Genomic DNA, 17589 nt, shown 5'->3' with positions numbered 1-17589 from the left:
AACATACGACGCGGTTGTTCAGATCGACTATATCAATATCATCAGCATACGCCATTAGCATGATACTTTTGTAGTAAATAGTGCCAAAGTGGTTCAACTCAGCAGCATACATTTTTTTTGGTTTTTTGTCTTTCCAGTAGAAGGTAAAAGCTGAATGCTATGCTCGATTGGCTCCTTTTGGATCTTAAGATACAACAGGAAGCAATAAAAGCAATGATAGGCTCCATAAATATGGTTTCTGGCACGAACACGGCACATCGGGAGCCAGAGAAATTTTTTGCATCAGAGGACGACCTTATATCCATAGTTCCCTTTGAAAGGAAATTTGAAATCAAATCTAGAAAGCATTCAAAGAGGTTTACCGGATATTTTCTTTACGGATGGGCCCAAGAATGAAATAGGTTCTGGAACTGAGTGATAGTAAGAAGTATCATGACACTATGGGAGGAATTGCAACTGCTTTCCAAACGAAAATTTTTGCCAATCTGAAAGGAGCAGAATGGATGATTGAGAGGAGATGGAGCAGGAAACAGATTGGAGTCTTTAGCGACAGACAGGCTGCGCTAAAGGCTCTGGAGAACGCAAAGCATGTCTCAAAGAATTTTCAAGAATGTAGAAAAAGCTTAATTCTATTGCAAGACAGAATAAGCTTGTACTTACATATATATATGGGTTCCAGAGCACCGCTGTGTGAAAAGACATGAAATTGCCGATGAATTGGCCAATTGTGGATCCTCAAGGGAGTCAATAATCGGAATCAGTTCTGCAGGGATCATTTTGAATGCAATTTACATAAAGAGCGATGGTCTGGTGTAGAACGCTGAAGAACTGCAAAGGGTTTTGTGACACGCGCGAACAGAAAACTTTCACTTTTTCTGCTAAAACTTTGAAAGAAAGACGTTCGGTTGATGGTCGATATTATTACAAGACACAAACTATGGGGTCAGCATGTGACTACCTATTGAATCATTGAGGACGCGATTTGCCTATATTGCTTAGAGGAGGCGGATAGCACTGGGCATTTTCTAAGTGAGTTTCCTGCATTTGACAGAGCAAGGCTACGAATTTTGGGTTCCGATGTCATGGGAACGAGTTAAATTCGTTCTCTAAAATTGGAGGATATATGCAGATTTGCCCAAGAATCTGTAATCTAGCTACCTCTATGTCTCCATTCTATCCTATCTTTCTCCTTCAGTTTCTTCTCTGCTTCTCTCTTTTCCTCCTTGACTATCTACCCTTTAACTTTCCAGAGCTTTAAATACAATGGGCTTTTTACCCTGAGTCTTTTAGGAGTTGCCAAATCTCTCGATGTTTCTTGGCTCGACTTTTCAAATTTCAATTTCAATTTGTGGAGATTGAGGCAATCACATGAAAGGGAATCGGCTTGTCTGAAACTCCGCTTGGTATCGAATGGCTTCCAGAGGTCCTTTCCGATTCCGATCCTCAGCTTAGACGTATAGTTACATTCAATATTTCATTAAATGTTGACCGTAAAAAGTTAATCGTATTGGACAAAGTAAAATTAGAAAGTCGCTCAGAAAAATTTCGTGTCGTTTAGTGCAAAAAATTTTTATATGTCTGTAAAAATAACAAACTGTCTAAATAACAATCGACTGTTGGGGTCTTTCAAGAGGAGCGCGAAACACTTCGAAACACATGGTCGCTTGTTTTACAGAATAATTCGAGTGATACCTACTAAATTACCTAAATATTCTACTGATAACACTAAACTACTAAACTACCCTACTAGACTACCTTTCATTTGTCGGGAAAAAAGGAAAAACCAATCGGAGAAGACGAATCATTCTCGACCACTGCAATGCAACCTCTTACACATTGGATAAAATACGTGAATTTTTTAGCCTTCAAAGCAATGACTTGACTAAACGATGGAGTCCTGATTTGACCTCCAATGGTTTTCTCCTATTCTCGTAGATAAAAAATTAAATGTGACGTCAAGTTTTGTCGGCGACAAAGGCAGCACTTGGTGAATTCAAATCACAGTTTTTGGATTTCCTTTTTAAAGCGGAGTGGAAAAGATGCTTTGAAAATCCATTCAAATGTATGCACAAATGTAATGATCTTCATGAACAGTATGAAATCCATACAGTTGGGGTTTTCAGTTGCATATACCTATTTTTATGTGCCCCTCTCAAAACTTAAGTAGCCACCCACGTACACATATATGTTAGAATATATAATGGAGTCAATTGATTCTCATTGTTAGCTAAATTATGCATTGTTAGCCAAAGTTCGCGTGGAATTATTCCGAACTGTTTGTGTAAATTCGCGCCTCTGATTGAAAATGAGATGAGTCATAAAAACGATGAATGTTCAGGTTCAATGTACATTTTTTTACTAGTTAAATCGTAAGGGTGTATACTCTGCGCGATCGCTTAAACGTATTGGCGAAAAGTGCTTTTTATTTGGAAAAGCTCACTTCGCATTTACGAAAAAAAAGGAACACTGCCGAGACTCAAAACAAAAACAAAATCAATAATATAAATTTAAAAAAAAGAAAAAAAAGAAATATATGTACATTATACAATATACATCTTTATGTGAATATAATATACCTATCTTCAATTCTCTGCTGGTGATGAAGTTAGTAATTAACTGCTGGCGCAAGCTGGTTGCTTATCATGATCAAACCCATTCAACCAATAGAACAACTTTTCCTATAAAGTTCTGAGCTACAAAGTTTTTAAATAAATACAAAATTAATTTCCCTATCAGAAGATTTACAATTTTTTCAAACGGCGTGGACCGCCAATCATATTTGACACTTGTGAATAAGACAAGTGCACTATACGAACAGTCAAACAATGGAGCGTGTAAGAGACAGAATAAAGATTTTAATCACTCAAAATAATTGTTTCTCTTTTTAGCAAAAATATTACTGAAAATCGAAATGGGATGAATAATTTTGAGTCAACTTATAAAGGGTTTTTCAATTGGCGCGGGTCGATTTTGGCGCCCTGTGGCAGCCATTTTGTTTTGGTGACATCTGTCAAATCTTTTGTTTGCACGTTCAAATGATAAAACTTTATTATCAAAATGGGTGTTCATTAACGCAAACGTTGAGTGCATTGCGCCCATTTTTCGGTAGACGTGGTGGCCCTTCCAATTTCTTATGGCCCATATTGAACCATATGGACCTAGACGACATGTGGATCCAGCAGGACGGCGCTACGTGCCACACAGCAAACGCTATTTTATTCCATTTCAACATCTACCCGCCCTTATTGAAAAACCCTTTAGTATTAAGCGGTTGAATCGACATACATATGTAATATACATATGTGGGTAATATTGGTATCTTACTATAACCTTAAAAACCTCCCCGTTGCTTATGCCTTTGCTGAACTTGTGAAAGAAGTGAAGCGAAGCGAATCGATATGGAAATGGAATAAGCAAACAGTCATTACGCCACTGCTGATAGTTATAGTAGTTTGCAGTATTAGAGGAGCCAGCATTAACGGCATAAATAATGTGAGCCTTGAAATCTCCTTGAAAAAAGAGATTGTCTCTTGTCCATAAGTGCTGCTTTGAGCTAAGTAAAGCTGCAATTAGTGGTGCCGTACCGTAGCCATACCCGCAACCATAGCAATCTGCTGTTCTGATCAAACATATGGGCATCACTCTAAACGATTATAGGTGCCGCACCATAACCACTACTATCTATTGAATTTTGGTTTTTCCCTGTAACTGTAAGCAACTGCGAAATATTTCACATTTGTTTTGATATTTGCGGAAAAATTTTAGTATTAGAAATGAACGACGAAAAATAGTTGTCATGACCTCCACTTCAATATCAGCTGTTTATAGTTACGGCTGGACTAATCGACAAAGGCTGTAATGTTGCGGGCTATGGTTATGGTTACGTCTATGGCGTTATGGCTACCTCAACACTAATTGCAGCTTAAAAAGTTGAGCAATAAAATATGAAATAAAAACCATTTAGTTTTTATACTAAATGACTTATGAATGAACTTATGAATATCCCATTATACAGCAAGACAATACAGTAGACAATATAATGATGAGACGGCCTTTGGAGAATTCAAGAGAAGCATTTTGAAGTGAGAGAAACACAAGATAAATGGACCACTAGCGACTGAGCTGTACGTGCCTAATACGATACTTGTACATACATATGCCCAATAAACTATACTACCTTACAGTAAAATAAAAAATAGTTTAAAAAAACTAAAAAACACGCTTTTATTGCTAATCGAACTAAAAAGTAGAAAATAAATTTTAATGACAAAGAGACCTATAATGAAGTAATAGCAAATCGAACGATCAGTCATAGTCAACTACCTCAGAACAGAATTATAACAAAAATTAAGATACAAATAGAGTAATTCAAATTAGAGTTAAAAGCGTGGGATGCTTGATATAGTAAATTTTACAATCATTCTATTGGCAACTACCTATGTACAGAGGGTTATGAAAGTGAAGCAAAATGCATCCCACGCTTTTAACTCTAATTTGAATTAGGTACTCTATTTGTATCTTAATTTTTGTTATAATTCTGATCTGAGGTAGTTGACTATGACTGATCGTTCGATTTGCTATTACTTCATTATAGGTCTCTTTGTCATTAAAATTTATTTTCTACTTTTTAGTTCGATTAGCAATAAAAGCGTGCTTTTTAGTTTTTTTAAACTATTTTTTATTTTCTACTTTTTAGTTCGATTAGCAAAAAAGCGTGTTTTTTAGTTTCGTTAAACTATTTTTTGTTTATTATGAATGGAAATTATTGTTATCATTGCAGTCAGTGAATAAATGATTCGATATATTCCTGTTATATTTAATTCCTTTCTTATCGACTGTGAGTCTAAAGCTATGCAGTTATCGGCCGTGATAAAGAAGTAATCGGGATGAAGAACTTATTTCGTGGAGGGAGCCTGAGAAACTGATTTACAAGAATAAAAAAAGATTTTTTCATTTTACAACCAAATTCACCTTACTTTTTGCCTACAGGTAAAAAAAGAAAATATTAATCCTGGCAATCCTAATAAGGATAATGGAAAACTTTTATCAAATTATTGCATTGTCATCGGTCCTTGATAGGTGTGCAAAATTTCAAGTCGATCAGATTTTTAGAAGCCAGTGAAAATTAAGCTCAAAGATTCCGTTACATGCATACATACATACATACATGCATACATACATACATGCATACATACATACATACATACATACATACAACCCGACCTAATAAAAGTGTGTTAAAAAGGTCCTTCGTATACCCTAGAGTCTAAAGTTTTGTTGCAAGGCAATTTCCAAGAACAACTTCGGCATTACATTTTTCGGCACATTTTGACATTTCCAATCGGATCGTAAAGTATGAAATACCGATGTTTTTGTGTCAAAGAAACAATTTTTTTGGTTTTAAGTTCATTGACTTCAAATACCCCGTTCTAGTACTAACCCACCAGATCTCAGTGCTTAGCATCCTACCATAAAACCACAATGCTAGTAAATTAAATCTCGCAAAAAATAATGCAATTTTTGCTAAGGAAGTATTTCGATTATGGCAGAACTAATTTAGACAAATTTTCCAATTGCCGGATGTAAAAGTTGATTTTTGACAGTTTTCTTTCATAGCTAGTGGATAAAATCTAGCAACTTCAAGGGCTAGGCCATGACCTTTTAGCACTGACAGTATCCGAAGCACCCGCTGCTGGTAGTGCCAGAGAAAGAGAAAGACGCAAAAGAGCAAGCGAAGAAAAACTGAGTTTTGAATGAAAAACAAACGTTTTATAGAAGTCGGCGGGTTGGAGACGCGTAAACGGTTACTGCTCCAATGAAGAAGAGGAATAATACATTGAATAAATGGGTTTAACACTAATTTTACGGACTGAGCCAGTTTGATGCCTTTTGGACACCCGGGTCCGACCTTTTTTCGTCCTGTTCGAAAGTTCTTTTTAAAAGGCTATATCCATAAATCGGTAGAAAATTAAATTTTAGGATCCTCCATGGAAGCTCAAGATGTTAGCTATAATAGAAATAAATTAAATTCACGTTCAAGGGCGAAGGACCAAAAATTTGATCAACCAAAGTAATTTCAATATTTATTTGAAAAAGTTACTCCAATTGATACATATTTTATTTTTTATTGAAAAATATCAGACAAACTGTCTTTTTCTAAAGAACTAAACAAAATAAGTGAAGACCAATAAGCTAATGAATCGGGTGCAGCTGAGATGGAACTATATGATAACGAAAGTGAAATTGAAGAGGAAGCCAATAGCACTGAATTTTCGTGTAGTGAAAAAGATCATCTTCGTTATACAGCTCCTAGCAAAAACAGAGCGAGGATTATTTCTGATTCTGAAACCGAAAATGAATTAGATGCTATTGATACATCTTGCAATGCAGAAATACCCACCCAAAAAGCTGCTTATGGCATCTTATGGAAAACGTTGAAAGAAGGTAGAGATGTACATAGGTATGTGAATCACCAGGTTATACCGTATTCAAAAAGGTCTCGGGTCCAACTGCCTTTGCTAAAAGACATATTGCGCTTGATGTGTTAAGTAGGGCTTTCAAATTGATTGTTGTCGAAGGCACGAGGGCATATGTATATAATCATGTATAAAATCATGTACCGAACCGACAGGTACAAAATCAGAATTATGGGCCTTTATAGCAATTTTGTATTTCAAAAACAGAGTTTATATGAAAAAGTACTTTACATGAAGTTTTTAACAATGAATTTTTTATTTTTCTCGAAAATTAGCAGTCAGTGTCCCTGGAAACTCCTTCCTACATCAATAAATATCGACCTTCATGCTCTCAGTAAACTTAACACAAATGCGATAGATTTTATACAATTTTTTATGGAAATAATTCATTCGCAGTCCTTAAAGGGCTGTGTAACGATTTTCACCGATGGTTCACCTACTAACCATAGTACAACTTTTGCTGTGGTAGAGAATGACGGAAGCCTAATATCCAATGGTTGGCTGACTCCGAATAGCTCCATTATTTCTGCCGAGGCATTGGCTATCCTTCAAGCGTCAGAGTATGTAACAAATAATGCGGGCAAATTCTTAATTTGTACAGACAGATTGTCAGTCGGTCTAGCGCTTAAAAATATCTTTAATGGTAATCAGATCGTTTGTCGAATCAGGGATAAATTAAAAAAAGTTCCTAACAAAATAAAGCTTCTATGGATACCTAGCCACATAGGCATCCCTGGAAATGTTTAAGCTGATGCAGCAGCCAAAAATACATAATCCAACCCCTCTATCACTTTCGACACATTCTCCTCGAATAATATCCTTAAAACTATCAACCTCCATTCTTCCCACTTGAAAAAGGGTGAATGGTCTCAGTTTGATCATCCATACATCCTTATAAATCCTGATTGTAAGAAATCTATATTTCCAACTTCCCTTCCCAAACACCAGGTCACAACTTTCATACGTCTGAGACTCGGTAATACTAAACTTCACAGACGAACATCTTCTTTTCGGCTCTCCTGCCCGGGCTTGTCAGTTTTGTGGAGAACATCTCTCAATCCAACACAACCTAGACCTCTCTCTAACACTAACTACCAAAAGGACTACTGCATTTGGAACTATGGTACCATCCACTCTATTAAATAATGTTACCTTTGACAATGTGATTAAAGTATGCAATTATATGAAATGTATTAATATATCAGACCACATTTAAATTGTACAGTTAGAAATAATTCATTTTGTGCTACTTAAGTTGTATATATCCACTGTAAATAATAATAATAAAATCTTTTATTTCAATTTAGTTAGAGAGTCAAACTCTCTCACTTCTGTAAAAATATGTACATACATATGTATGTGTATGTATGTATATAAGCAACAATCGTAAATCTACAGTTAATAAGGTTTTTCACTTTTCCTTAGCCATTCCATCTCATTTGGTTTCACATTCTATACTCTCCTGAAATTTGTGAAAGTCATGTTGCGGATTTAATCAAAGCCAAAGGTAACTGTTTGATACACTCACTCTTCTACACAAACTGTTCGTCTCTCTAAAATCCGCTGGCATGCTCTGGGTGCATACATTCATACGTACATTAATATTTAGAGGAAAGAAAAAATTTACTGAATGGCAATTATAATTCAATTTAAACTGTCAACTTTGAGCGCCTATAATGAAAATTGTACAAATTAGATGCAGCTGGACTACAAATTGCAGAGCCAAGTGCTTACAAGAGCAAATTTGGGACGTCTAGACCATTTTTAATAATTTTATATTGTATATTTATGTTTCTGAACATTTTATATTGTATGTATGTATGTATGTATGTATGTGCGTTTGCGTGCGAGTGTAAGTTTTTGTTTGTTGTTATTTACAGATTATTCATATGTAAATTTGCTATACAAAAACACAACAAAAAAAGTTACCACAAAATCAAAATGAACAAACGAAAATTTCATGGATTGCGCTTGAAACAGCACAAATCTACATACAAATGAGAAAAAAGTTGAGAAAACGCTGAAAATTGAAAAAATTGCGAAATAAAAATAAATAGCAACAAAAAAAAAAGGTACACAACAGAATGTGTTACATAAAAGAGTAAAATAGAAAACGGAAAAGGGAATGATCGAAAAAAAGACTTATCAAGTACAACCATGTAGAAGAGTGCGCACAAAGCGTTAAAGCTATTTATTAAAGTGGTAAAAAGGTAAAAACCAGTTAACGAATCAACAATTGCACTCAAAAAAAAAACCTAAAACAAAAAAAAAAAAAAACAGAATAATTTGTGTAAGTGTATATGGGTAAAGAATGTACTATAAAAACCAGATTTTTATTTTGCAATATTTCAACGTAGATGTGCATATGTATGTAGGTACACATGTGTTTTTATAGCATAACCGAAATTGGGCCGCCCTACAGTGGGTTAAGAGGTAGGCGAAAACGGCCAAAAGTCAAAATTTTGACCTACTTGATTGAGTCTAGGATGCTCGAGATTTTTTGGATCGCTAATAAAAAATTGCAAATATTTTTTGAAAAATTCAAAAAGGCGGATCCTATGTAGTGGAGTATGAGTTAAAAAAAAAATGTTAATATATAATCTCATGAAAGTGTGCAAGCACAAATTTTTATGGTTCCTGATTACCTAAACTAAGGTAAATTTTTAAAAATTCAAAATGGCGGACCCACATGAGAAAAAAATAAAAATAAAAAAAATAAAAAATTAAAAATAAATCAAAAAATAACAAGTTATTCAATAAAAGTAATTTAAATTTCGGAATACGTTTAGTGTTAGTCTACACTCACAAACAATTCTTATTTTGAAAAAAAAAAAATTTAATTTTGAGAGCGTTGCCTATTATGTTACAGTCAACAAGAACATTGAGAAGAAGAAGAGAACAAAGAGTGTTGACGGAGCACAAGCATCATAAGTAACGAGTTGAAACAGCCAAAGTTGCCCTGTATGAACGCGGTCTTACTTGCACTCATTAAGTGCTTCCAAACAAATTTATATTTTGACAGTTCTTTTGCAGTGCTTCCAACAGATGTTTATTTAAACCAGTTGCTTCATCTATTTGAAGGCGCCTGTGGATGCAGTGATAGCTAATTTTTCATAGTCACAGTGGAGGGATGTATTTTTACGAACAACTTTGTGATAAGGCTGAATAATATTTTATCAATCGCTATGAAAATTGGCTAAAATTGTATTTGCTTACGTATTGGGTTGGCAACTAAGTAATTGCGGATTTCACTCATAGATGGTTTCCGTTAAATTTTTAGGTTTGCAGGCGTAGTACAAATGTAAAACATATTTTGTTATATGATAGTTGGCAATTCAGCTGTCAATCAGTAAAAAAAGTTTTTAAATCGGTTTGCTAGTTTTTGTTTGGCGTTCGTTGAAAAATGGAAAATCAAAAGGAACATTTTCGTCATATTTTACTTTTTTTATTTTCGCAAAGGGAAAACCGCATCGCAAGCTCATAAAAAGTTATGTCCTGCGGGAGTGTCAAAATTGGTTTGCCAAATTTCGTTCTGGTGATTTTTAACTGAAAGATGAAAAACGCTCTGCTCATCCATTTGATGTTGATGAAGTCCTAATCAAAGCAATAATCGATTCGGATCGTCACAGTACAACACGTGAGATTGCAGAGAAGCTTCATGTATCACATAATATATATGTATTGAAAATCACTTAGAACAACTTGGCTATGTTCAAAAACTCGATACATGGGCTCCTCAGAAACGCTGCAAGAAACGCATTTTACGCAGCGCATTAACAGCTGCGATTTGCTAAAGAAACGTAAAGAAAACTATCCATGTTTAAAACGACTGATAACTGGCGATGAAAAATGGGTTGTTTACAACAATATCAAACGGAAAAGATCGTGGAGCAGCCCAACAGGTGAACCAACTCAAACAACATCAAAAGCTGGTATTCATCAAAAGAAGGTTTTGTTATCAGTTTGGTGGGATTACAAAGGAATTTTGTACTTTGAACTCTTACCACCCAACCGAACGATCAATTCTGATGTCTACATTGAATAACTGACGAAATTAAACAATTCAGTTGAATAAAAGCGGCCCGAATTGACAAATCGAAAAAGTATTGTATTCCATCATGACAATGCAAAACCACACACATGTTTGGCCACTCGGCAAAAATTATTGGTTGGGATGTTTTGCCACATCCTCCATATAGTCTGGACCATGCACCATCTGATTACTTTTTGTTTCGATCTTTACAAAACTCCTTGAATGGTAAAAATTTCAGTAATGGTGATGATGTCAAATCGTACCTGATTCAGTTTTTTGCTAATAAAAACCAGAAGTTTTGTGAACGTGGGATTGTGATGCTGCCTGAGAGATGGCAAAAGGTCATTGATCAAAATGGGCAATACATTACTGGTTAAAGTTATTTAGTTCCATGAAAAAATTGTCTTTGATTTTCTAAAAAAAATACGCAATCACTTAGTTGCCAACCCTATAGATTACCATAAGCAGCAATAAATTTTAGATATCGTACTAAAATTTTTCTCTATTTTATCTATTTCTTGAACCACTGTACGCCCATCAGTGGCAAGCTTAGCGAAGCTAACGGGTTTTGTGTGCTGTGTCGTGGCAAGTGATTTTTTGTGTGTCAATGGTATTAATATTTTAAATGCAAACGTTTTCCAACATGCCTGTTGCTATAAAAGAATAACAAGAATTATATCTAAATAAACATAATCTTTATGGAGACAAGTTAACGACAGCGCATCAGCTGAAAAGGTAGAATACATCAAAAATAATGCAAAAAATTTAGACAACAATAAGGCAAAAATATCATAAAAAATGTGTGAAGAAAAATGTGCAGAACGGCACAGCAATTAACACACAAAAAAAAAAACAGAAAACAATACACCACTAAAATAAAAAAAAACTATGAAGTAAATCAAATAATATAAATTAAATAAACAAATAATAAATAAACAATAAGTAAAGAAATAATACGAAACAATAATAATAATAATAATAAAGAGTTGGCAACGCGTTGCCTGTTGCTTACCTGTTCATTTTTTCTCTATTTTTTTTATTTTGTTTTTTGTTTACACTTTCAAAAGTGGTTTTGGTGCTTGGCGTTTTTCTGCTACTCCTCTTATTTAAAATAATTTTCCTCACTCCTTCCTTCTGCGTCGCTTTCCGTCGCAATTCACTACAACATGTGGCACGCGAACGTGCAACAAAAATGCAACTTAATAAACTGCGAAACTCAGCTGCCAGCAGTACATAAAGTGACAGAAATGGTAGTGCGATAATAAAAAGTACTATAAGTAGAAAACAGAGCTGTGTGTTAGAGGGGTGAAATCGTTCAACTGAGCTTTATAGCATTGTTGTTGCTTTCAATTATGTTGACGATACTCAATGCTGCTTGCCACATCCTTTTTGACTCTTTCCATTCTACTTATTTTTATTTACAAAAATACAAACAAACATATTGCACGGGAGCACGCACCCAGCTGCGAAGTCAAATCGAAGGAAGTAGAATCGACAGTTGTGGAGACATTTCATAGTGAATTTCGCGCACTCTGGGACAAAGAAAGTTTTGGAGCCATAAAAGATGCAGACATTCCTTGGCCATGCTTAGAAGTACTACATCTATCCCATATAAACTTATAATAGGTTAGGTTAGGTTGACCTGGCTAGCTGAAAGCCATTACATAGACCTATTCGTCCTTAGTGGTACCAGAAAGAGCTTGACCCTTACGTTTCCTTGCAGTAGGTTTCTTGTAATAAGCCTGCGTCTTTTGCGAATCTAAGTAAGCTCTGAAGCTCTAACCCCGAGACCAATTCTAACCTCTCATATTGTAGAGCTCTTAAACATTTCGTTTGGGTTCTAGGTAACGCAGGGCAAGAACATAGAAGGTGTTTAAGAGTCTCCCTCTCTTCTAGTTCATTGCAAAATCATCATTGCAGCTATCATTGTTTGCAATTCCCATCTTGTATGTGTGTGCCGCTAACAAATTGTGACCTGTCAGTATACCTACGATAGTTCTGCTTTCCTTTCTAGACAAGGCTAGTACGAATTTGGCGTATTTATCTGCATTCGGTGTACACTTGATTATAAACTAATAACGTCAAAGGTTAGCGCATGAGAGATCGACTCCAGCCCAAATTCGTATATTTAAGCGCAGCCCTACAGACAAATCCTAAGTACGAGCGTTAAACATTGCGTTTTCTCTTATCTGCCGTTAACGCTAAAATCCCATTTGTTTCTTTAATTGACGCTTACACCCTTTACTGGATGTTGTGTGCTCCTCCTCCTACTTGTGGCGTGTGTCTTAATGTTTTTCCACTCGGACGTTTGTCATTGCCTGCCGAGGAGCTGTCGCTATTAGAAACAACTTTTTCTATTATTTGGAGTTTCATGCAGGGATATTTGAATCTACGCGCTTCCGAATCGTAGTCACGCAACAAACCCATTCGACTAAGGCGTCTGCCGCCTCACTCAGCATTGTCACGACATTATTTCTGTTTGCGAAAACATATATTATTATTATTGATTGGCTGTTTGTGCACTGCGACCTGAAGAGATCTATTGTGCAGCCATGTAGCCTACTCAACCGGTTTTACGCTGTTAATAAATCCTAAAACTTCTGTAGGCTTAATTTCTACCAGGAGGTTTGGATCTATAGCCCCATTTTCCATGTAATTAAGTCTGCGTTGTGCCACTGCTGGGCAGTCGCATAGAATATGTTCTGCTGTTTCTTGTGCCTCTTTGCAGAGTCTACAGGAATCGTTTTCTATCGCACCTATCTTCTTCATTACAGTCCTGTTAGTAGTTCAGTGTAAAGTTTTATGTCTTTCTGCTTAGGTTAAGGATTGCTTCTGCCTTTATCCGTTCTGGATCTATGAGTCTTTTCGATTTCCGCATGCCCGATAGAGCTCTCCAGTAATCGATTAGGCGTCGTTTTTCCTGCTCACGCAGGAAGGCACTTTTGACGCTGTTATTTACCCCGTAGAAGGGGTCAGGACTTATGAAGGGAGTGCATGCCCCTTTTTTCGCTAAAGTGTCCGCAATTTCATTCTCTTCGTGCCCCTAATTTCCCGGTATCCACATCAAGGAAACAAAGTTCCTTGATGCTAGGGTGTTGAGCATTTTAAAACATTCCCAAAGCAACCTTGACATACACAGATTGCACAATTTTGAAAGTTTTATCTTGAGGAAGAATCCCGAAAACGAATGGTATTCCTTTCGCAATGGTATGTGGAGTTTTTCACTTTAAAAAGAAATTTAATCAAGACAATCCATTTTTTCCAATAGTTAGTGGTTTCTTACCGATTAACTTATTTATCTGGTGTCTAGGCTAAACGGTGGGTGTGGCAAGACTTTACATTTCAGTGTTATCCGGTACATATTAAAGGTTACTTTTAGTGAGCCACTTAGACTGAATCTTAGCGTATAAGCTTTATTGAGTCGCTAGGAAGTGCTTTTAGAAAAATGTCTCTCTCTCATATATCCCTCTCCCCTTTCAACTTTTCGGACTTTTTACAGTACATTTTTAAATTTTGCTAGCAAAAGGGCAAAACTCAGCGTTGAAATTTTAATTAATGGCATTTGAATGAAAAATACTTGTACTCTAAGCTGATCTGTATCTGTTTTTAGAAAGAACGAGATGGAGAATCTACTTAACCTCAAATATAGGCTAAATTTTTTTGTTGCATATTTAGGTTTGAATAGTTCGAAAACCTGAGCCACAAAGGCAACTACGACTTCAAATTGTGTACATGGAAAGTAATATATTTGGAAAATTATACTCTGGTTTCTGGTGAAACTTTTTTTCGGTCTGCCTTAAGTACTCTGGGTGCAATTTGAAGCTCTAAAGTAGGCTACAGACGGCGAGCATGCTTTGATTTTCAGCGAGCGGCTCGCGAACATGTTTGTTGTTTGTGGTGTAGTGCGCGAACATTATATTGGGAAAAAAACAACTATCTCATTTCGTACATCGTGTATATCACGAGCCGAGGTCGTGCACAGATAGTCGGATCATACATAAGCATCACGGGGGTCGTGACTGAATGTTAGTTTATATCTGTACGCCACCAGAGTTAGTCACGAGTCTCATATTGGCTGTTACAAGTAGTTTATATTCCTCTGATCTGTTTACCACGCGTCGACGCGTAACACTTGGGCCCAAGTTTCGTTGAGCTAAATGGCAGGAGAAGGAGTTAATGTAGCACGTCAACTTATCCTGTAAAGAATTTTCCCTATAAATATATTATTTCGAATATCCCGCCCTTAGTAAATCCAAAAACAAATGAAACCATCAAATATATTTCTATAATTTTGAATGCAGCCTTTAAATTTTAATCGTCCAAGTGGGGGCTAATTATAGTGCCAGCGCTGTATGATGCATCCACTTGCACAAGCATTATTTTGCTCCTATAGTCTACGCGGCATAGACAAACTCAAACGGCGGAAAACAATTACCATGTTGCTGGATGATGATGATGACGACGACAACGACGATGACGATGCGACGCAAAAGCGTTAGACAGTGGGAAATGAAAAAAAAATAGAAAAAAAATATTACGAGAAAATTTTGCAGTAAAAGCAATTGCATATTTGGTGTTGTTGTTTTGCCTATTGTTGTTGCTTGTGCTGAGCACTTCTGCCGCTGGCTGTAAAACAATGAAAAACGAATAACAACAACTTGGCAAATCCACTTTCACTGCCATCACTCGAAAACAAATACGAACGCGCCAAACATGCAATTCATTATGGCATTTTACATTTACACATTCCTAACAATTTGTTTTGTACACACTTTTAGTAGTTACTGTATTGCAGTACACCTACAGTTGCACATTCATTCTCGTATGTGCAGCTCCCAAGCAAAATTAACTGCTGTTTCTGGTCGCACAATTATTTTTATTATACTTTCAATTGTTGTTAGTCACACGAGTGACTCTTTTGTTGTACCAACTGATCAGTGATCCCGGCTTTCGAAGCTTTTTGTTTATTTTCTTGTGTTTTCTGCTTTGCTCTAGCGCTTGAGTTTATGAGACGCACGTTTCTTTTGATTAGCACGTCGCAGGTTGCTAGAGTTACTTAATTTGATACTCCCCATTGTTTTGTGTGTGTGTGTGTATGTATGTATGTATAAGTATATAAAGAAGATTCTTATTAGCGAAGATTTGAAAACCGAGATCATCTTAAATAAGCGCTGATTGAATATGACGACTGGAGAAGGCGAATAATCTAATTTCTATTTCGAGTTATTGAGAGAGATGAAAACGAATAATTTCGCTAGAATTAGTTTATCTTTTTTTACGGTGGTTGGTCAATAGATAAGTTTTGGAGGTATATATTTCTCTGAACTTCGGACAGATCTCTCTATACGCAAACAGAAATTTGAAGGTCGTGCCAGGGCAATCTTTCCAAGTAGGCAGGATTGAAACGAGGGGAAAACCTGCACCGAAGCTGGTACCTCTGTCTTCACTGACGACGCCAAGCCGTTGTTAAAGGGGAATTGCACAACTTATTTCTCAGAAAAGCACAGAAAAGATGGAGCTCCATTTCTTCCTATGCTATTTCGAAAACCTTGTGACCCCCGTACAATATACGAAGGACTCAGAAAGTCCTTTGGACTCCACGCCAAACTCATTAGCTGTGTTTACCGGTCACTAGATGATCGGCACTCACGCGGAAAAGCTAGGGCTACCATTTAACCCGCATAGCAGAAGCGGTAGGGACCTTTCAGAGAAGGAGACTGTAGAGCACTTTCTCTGTAAATGTCCGGGTTTGCCTTCTTCTCTGGGTGCTCCTTTTTTCGACAGCCTAGGGCAGTGCGTCAACCTAAATTCCATCAGTCTTCTCCATTATATCAACAGCTCTGGCTTGCGCTAGATAGCTACTTATTGGAGGTCTCATAATGGTATTTAAACGGCGCTTAAGTACTACTTGAGAAATGTCAGAGTAGTACGATGAAAAACCAAAATTCAATTGGTCTCTATGGTTATGGTTATGACTACGGAATTATGGCATGTCACCTCTAACCGATTACAGTGTTGCTCATATGTTGGTTCGATCGGCAAATCTATGGCTTTATAGTTATGACACCTCTACTTTGGGCTTATGGTCGGCTTATGACTTCTCATGGGACTTCAAAGTCCTCTCTCATTTCGTCATAATATTGTTTTTTTTTGGTTGGTCGGAACAGACCAGCAAGTACAGCACTCAGACACACAACTCACACACACGGGCTTCCTTTTTAATTTTCTTCAACTCTGCTCGACCTCCGAAGAAATCTGAGTAGATCTTGTGGTGCTAAGGAGCCAAGATGGTCGCTTCTTAACACATCAGTACCAAAGACGTCAAACCTAATTCGAGCGAAGGCGGGACAGACGCACAGAAAGTGGTCCGCCGTCTTATCCTCCTCTCCATATGCTGAGCAGAGTGCACCGTCTGAGGTGTCTACCTTTTCCATGTGCTTTGCCCATAGAAAGTGGCCCGTCATCTGTCCAACCAGCCTCTTACAGTCCCCTTTGCTTAGTGACACGAGAAACTGCGGCGGTCGGTCGGACATGACAGGTAACATTAGTTTTGCCCTCGGAATATTAAATGGTTGAAAAAATGCAGCCTCATTTACTATTATTTATAAGTATTTATGTAAGTCCGAATATTTAAAAATAACGTTGATTATTTATTTGAAAATGCCTAACAATAAAATTCATTATCTTTTGACAATTTAAATGCTAAGTAAATTAACGCGAACAGCTGCACATTTCTTCCTATGCGCTATCAGCAGGAGCTTACCATGCAAAAGCTGTAAGCATAGAAAAATGAGGGGAAATTCATGCGACGCAACTTATTTGTTGATATTAAATTGATGTGGAAGCAAAATTGCTGTTGTCGTTGGTTATCACGAGTTAATTGCAAGACACGCAAAGTACGTAACTGAATAGCATTTCTGGCATTTCAACGATCACTGATCGGTTAAGATGTAGGTGTGCATGTGTGTGTGTTTCATTGTATGCTTGACTGGCAATTGTAGTGACAGTGAGACGCCGTTCGATTGCCGCGTGCGCTCTCTTGTTGTAATACTACTTATGGATTATTAATTACTACAGTGA

The 17589-nt window shown here is 36.6% G+C and overlaps 1 protein-coding gene across 2 annotated transcripts in view; it reads right to left on the bottom strand.

The window, feature by feature from the left end:
• Nucleotides 1-17589, bottom strand: part of LOC128855501 (uncharacterized) — a 198863-nt gene that overhangs the window by 54740 nt on the left and 126534 nt on the right. Inside the window, exon 2 of one of the 2 annotated variants that reach the window (XM_054090456.1) lies at nt 11522-11780. The exons of the other annotated variant lie outside the window; for it this stretch is intronic. Within the exon in view, the coding sequence (XP_053946431.1) occupies nt 11522-11780 (259 nt within the window). The remainder of the gene's footprint in view (nt 1-11521; nt 11781-17589) is intronic. 2 annotated transcript variants of the gene reach the window in all.

This window comes from Anastrepha ludens, chromosome 2 (genome assembly GCF_028408465.1).
Source record: "Anastrepha ludens isolate Willacy chromosome 2, idAnaLude1.1, whole genome shotgun sequence".
Taxonomy (NCBI): Eukaryota; Metazoa; Arthropoda; class Insecta; order Diptera; family Tephritidae; genus Anastrepha; species Anastrepha ludens.
The sequence above is the reverse complement of the archived record's forward strand: the minus strand, read 5'-3'. Positions and strand labels throughout refer to the sequence as shown.